General features: G+C 55.3%; 1 protein-coding gene across 2 annotated transcripts in view; it reads left to right on the forward strand.

The window, feature by feature from the left end:
• Positions 1–4,663, forward strand: part of INPP5J (inositol polyphosphate-5-phosphatase J) — a 10,828-nt gene that overhangs the window by 2,055 nt on the left and 4,110 nt on the right. The window contains exons 2-9 of one of the 2 annotated variants that reach the window (XM_003803336.2): positions 178–1,331; positions 1,696–1,809; positions 1,931–2,039; positions 2,215–2,331; positions 2,641–2,816; positions 3,202–3,313; positions 3,480–3,589; positions 3,756–3,939. In XM_003803336.2, coding sequence (XP_003803384.1) covers positions 178–1,331; positions 1,696–1,809; positions 1,931–2,039; positions 2,215–2,331; positions 2,641–2,816; positions 3,202–3,313; positions 3,480–3,589; positions 3,756–3,939 — 2,076 coding nt within the window. The remainder of the gene's footprint in view (positions 1–177; positions 1,332–1,695; positions 1,810–1,930; positions 2,040–2,214; positions 2,332–2,640; positions 2,817–3,201; positions 3,314–3,479; positions 3,590–3,755; positions 3,940–4,663) is intronic. The other variant, XM_012813729.1, reaches the window with a different exon arrangement.

Here is a 4,663-nt window from a genome sequence, read left to right on the forward strand (position 1 = left end):
ACAGCACTCTACCTAGGGTAATAAAGTGAGACTCTGTCTCTAAAAAAAAAAAAAAAGAAAAGAAAAGAAAAAAATGTGCCCTTTTTAGCTAGATGGGGCTTGCCAGTGTCTATATGAAAGTCAGGGCTGAATCCCCTGGTTAGGGTCACCCTGAGTCTTTGACTTGTCTTCTGCAAGGTGGACTCAAGTTTTCAGCTCCCAGCAAAAAAGAATGCAGCCCCAGGACCCTTGGAACCAAGGTTGGCTCTGGCACCTGTAGGTCCACAAGCAGCTATGTCACCTTCTTCAGAGGGGCCAAGGCAGGCTCTGGCATCTCCTCGACCCATCCTGGCTCCACTGTGTACCCCTGGGGGGCAGAAAACAGCTCCTGCCCACCGCAGTACCAGCCTGGCTCCAACATCTGTGGGCCAGCTGGTGATATCTTCTTCAGCTGGACCAAAGCCTCCCCCAGCAACCTCAGGCTCAGTATTGGCTCCAACATCCCTGGGGCAGCTGGTGATGGCTGCCTCAGCTGGGCCAAGGTCTCCCCCCAGTCTAAGCCCAACTTCCAGGGACCAGAAGCAGGTGCCACCTGCCTCCGTGGGACCCAAGCCAGCACTGGCAGCCTCAGACCTGAATCTGGCCCTTGCGTCTGAGGAGCAGCCTTCACAGCCCCCCACCAGCACTTCCCCAGTGCCCAGTCCAGTTCTGTCACCCTCTCAGGAGCAAGCCCTGGCTCCAGCGTCCACCATATCAGCTCCAGCCTCTGTGGGATGGACATCAGCTAGACAGAGGGATGCCCCAACCCCTAGATCTCTCCCTCTTTCTGAGGGGCATCTCCATCCTCTGGCACAGGCATCCGGTCCTACGGGCCCCCCATCCTCCCTCCAAGCCTCCCCAGATCTCCGGTTCTGCCATTCTTTCCGAGCCCGGCCTGAGGCCTCCCATAGTAGCCCTGAGGATCCTGTCCTGCCACGGCCACCCCAGACCCTGCCCTTGGATATGGGCCAGGGCCCTTTAGAACCTGGCACCCGTTCCCCTGGACTTCTGTCTCCCACCTTCCGGCTGGGAACCCCCTCAGACCAGACTATGCCCCCACCTCTACCCAAGCCACCCCGGTCTCCCAGCCGCTCACCCAATCGATCCCCAAACCGCTCTCCGTGTGTTTCTCCCGCCCCTGAGATGGCCCACCCCAGGCTTGGCACCCAGGGTGCAGGGCCTGGCAGGTGCCCAAGCCCCAACCTTCAGGCCCAAGAAGCCCCCACTCCAGTCACCATCTCCCCTTCTACATCCATCTCATCATCCTCTTCTTGGTCAGCTCAGCCTACCTGCAAGAGTGACCCTGGCTTCCGGTGAGGGGGCCTTCCCCCAAGAAAGTTTTTTTGGGGGCTTAAGCTCTGAGATTGCCACCCTTCCAGGGTGGATGGCCTACTCTGCCTCAGTTTGCCTTCTTGAGCAAGAGTCCTTGGGGAGGGGGGTGCTGGGCACACTCTGGGACCCTTGGAAGATAGCATCTCCTCCTAAGGGATTTTTTCCCCAAGCTGATCTCTCCAAGGAGAGTGTGGTAAGAGGGATCCTAGGCCTACTGTAGGTCCTTCTAAGGGCTGATATCCACACCTGGCACAGTTTACTTCCCCAGAGAGATCCCTGTGAAAGGAAGGCTGAGGGTTAAGGGGTGGGGCCCAGCAATAAATCCTTCTATGCCCCTTCACACAGGATCACTGTGGTCACATGGAATGTTGGGACCGCCATGCCCCCCGACGATGTTATGTCCCTCCTCCATGTAGGCGGTGGTGATGACAGTGATGGCGCAGACATGATCGCAATAGGGTGAGGGGTCAGGGTACATGGACCCCCCCGCATCCCCTTTGGTCTCCTGATCCTCCAGTCATGGCAGGAGCTTCTGGGGTCCCTCTCCAATCCAACAGCCACCCCACTTCCACCTTCCCAGGTTGCAAGAAGTGAACTCCATGATCAACAAACGACTCAAGGATGCTCTCTTCACGGACCAGTGGAGTGAGCTCTTCATGGATGCACTGGGGCCCTTCAACTTTGTGCTGGTAATGCCCCTCTCACCCTCAAGCCAGATGAAACCCCTGGCTCACTGTGGGGTCCTCAGGCCTCTGTTCCTGGGTTCATGAAAATAGGAGGTTGGAGAAGCAGCCCTTAAGGACAGGGAGGCAGGGTGGGTGAGTAGTGCCCAGTTCCCCAGCCTGAGGTCACCTCCCACTGCAGGTGAGTTCTGTGAGAATGCAGGGTGTCATCCTGCTGCTGTTCGCCAAGTACTACCACCTGCCCTTCCTGCGGGATGTGCAGACCGACTGCACGCGCACTGGCCTCGGTGGCTACTGGGTGAGCTTGGAAACAAGTCTGGGAGGGAATATGACCTGAAGGTGGCCATAGATTAGTCCCCTGGTTCCCATACACTGGCAAGGTCCCCTTCCCAGCTCCACTCCTTACCTGCAGTCTGCCCCTTCCCAAGCACTGCCAACACCCCATGTGTGTGGGTCCTGCCCCATTTCTCTCCCCACCTCCGAGTACCAGTGTTCCAACCCCCTCCTGAGGACCCACCCTCTTCAAGCCTCATCCCCACTCATCCCCACTAGTGCCTCACCTCCAAGCCTAGACCTGTTCCTGACCGGCCTAACCCTGCCTGCCTAGGGAAACAAGGGTGGTGTGAGCGTGCGCCTGGCAGCCTTTGGGCACATGCTCTGCTTCCTGAACTGCCACCTGCCTGCACATATGGACAAGGCAGAGCAGCGCAAGGACAACTTCCAGACCATCCTCAGCCTCCAGCAATTCCAGGGGCCCGGCGCACCTGGCATCCTGGATCATGAGTAGGGGCCAGGGCGGGCATCCAGTGGAGCTTGGGAGAGGCTTGTGATGGGTGCTAAGTATTGGCCTGGGTGGGGCTTGTAAAGAGAGGCGGGGCCTAGGGGAGCTGAGTGACCACCCAAACTACTTATAGGAATGCTATTGCTGGGAAGTGGCAGAGCCTGTGAGGTTGCGCTACATAGAGGGGCAGGGCCTTGCTGAGGGTCAGAACATAATTTCCTCTAGACTGGCCCCCATCCCACCCTGCTCTTGCTGGAGATTCTGGCACCCCCCCTCACCTCACTACATCTCTAGAGGTGCCAATATTATTGGGTTGGAGTAGGGCTGGGAAGGATCTGGATGAGCCCTTTCCATCTCATGACTCCATTGATTCCCTCTCCCCTGCAGCCTTGTGTTCTGGTTTGGGGATCTGAACTTCCGCATTGAGAGCTATGACCTGCATTTTGTCAAGTTCGCCATTGACAGTGACCAGCTCCATCAGCTCTGGGAGAAGGACCAGGTGGGGAATTCCAGCCCCTACCCCAAGTCCCAAAGCACACAGAGCTTGTCCCTGGACACCTACCTGTACCTTAGGCTATGGTCTTTTCCCTCATCTGCCTCGCCCCCCTCCCAGGGCACTGCAGAGCCCAGGCTATTGTCCAGTTCTTCCCTTCTGACCCTCACAGCTCAACATGGCCAAGAACACCTGGCCCATTCTGAAGGGCTTTCAGGAGGGGCCCCTCAACTTTGCTCCCACCTTCAAGTTTGATGTGGGTACCAACAAATATGATACCAGGTGAGTTCAGCACTAAAATGGGGTGGGGACACAGGCTGAGGCCTTCTAGAACAGGAGACTGTGGGAAGAGGGAAAGGAGGCAAGGCTGGGAGCTGTGCCTTGATCCCTAGCCCCTGAAACTTGGGGGCCGAGCGGGTGGTGCCCAGCAATCACCCTGCCATTGCAGCGCAAAGAAGCGGAAGCCAGCCTGGACAGACCGTATCCTATGGAAGGTCAAAGCTCCAAGTGGGGGTCCCAGCCCCTCAGGACGGGAGAGTCACCGCCTCCAGGTGACCCAGCACAACTACCAAAGCCACATGGAATACACAGTCAGTGACCACAAGCCTGTGGCCGCCCAGTTTCTCTTGCAGGTGACTTCTGGATTTATCTTCCCCTCATGACATTCCACAGGCCCACCTCAGCATCCCACTGTCCACCACTACCCCCTATACCATCCTTCAACAGCATCCATCTGTCATAACATAATGGGGGTAAGGTTGTAATGTCCATTTTCAGATGAGGAAGCTGAAACACTGCATTACTTGCCCAGGATCACACAGCTAGTAAGAGAAAGAGTTAGGATTTGAAACCAAGCCAGACTGATTTCAGAGCCTCTGCCTTTCCCACTAATCTTTAACTCCCTTATTCTGAGAAAGATTTAGGGTGACTTATATTAAAAGTCACATATATAATAAGACCAGCAAAATCAAACCCCATGTTGCATTCATTCATATTTATTCATTATTTACTTATTTCTGCCATATGCCAGGCATTATGAGAGTGAGTAGTGATATGAAAGATATGAAGTGGGGGAGTAGAGATATGAAAAATACAAAGCTCAACTTTACAAAATTACTAACTTTAGTACTATATTTAGGATTGAGATCTCCGGTTGCCAAAGTAAAAAGGGGAAATCCTAGAATGTCAGCACCACCCTGAGAGACCAGGCAGTCCAACTCCCTTTTTTTCGATGGGGACATCTGAGGCTCCTCATATTGGAGGCACAAGCCCCTAAGTCACACACAGGTTGGGAGACAGCAGAGAGGAGTAGATCCCATCTTTCCAACCCTGGGCTCTCTAAGACTCTCTCTCTCT

Source organism: Otolemur garnettii, unplaced genomic scaffold, assembly GCF_000181295.1.
Source record: "Otolemur garnettii isolate 467f Iridium unplaced genomic scaffold, OtoGar3 scaffold00294, whole genome shotgun sequence".
NCBI classification, from domain to species: Eukaryota; Metazoa; Chordata; class Mammalia; order Primates; family Galagidae; genus Otolemur; species Otolemur garnettii.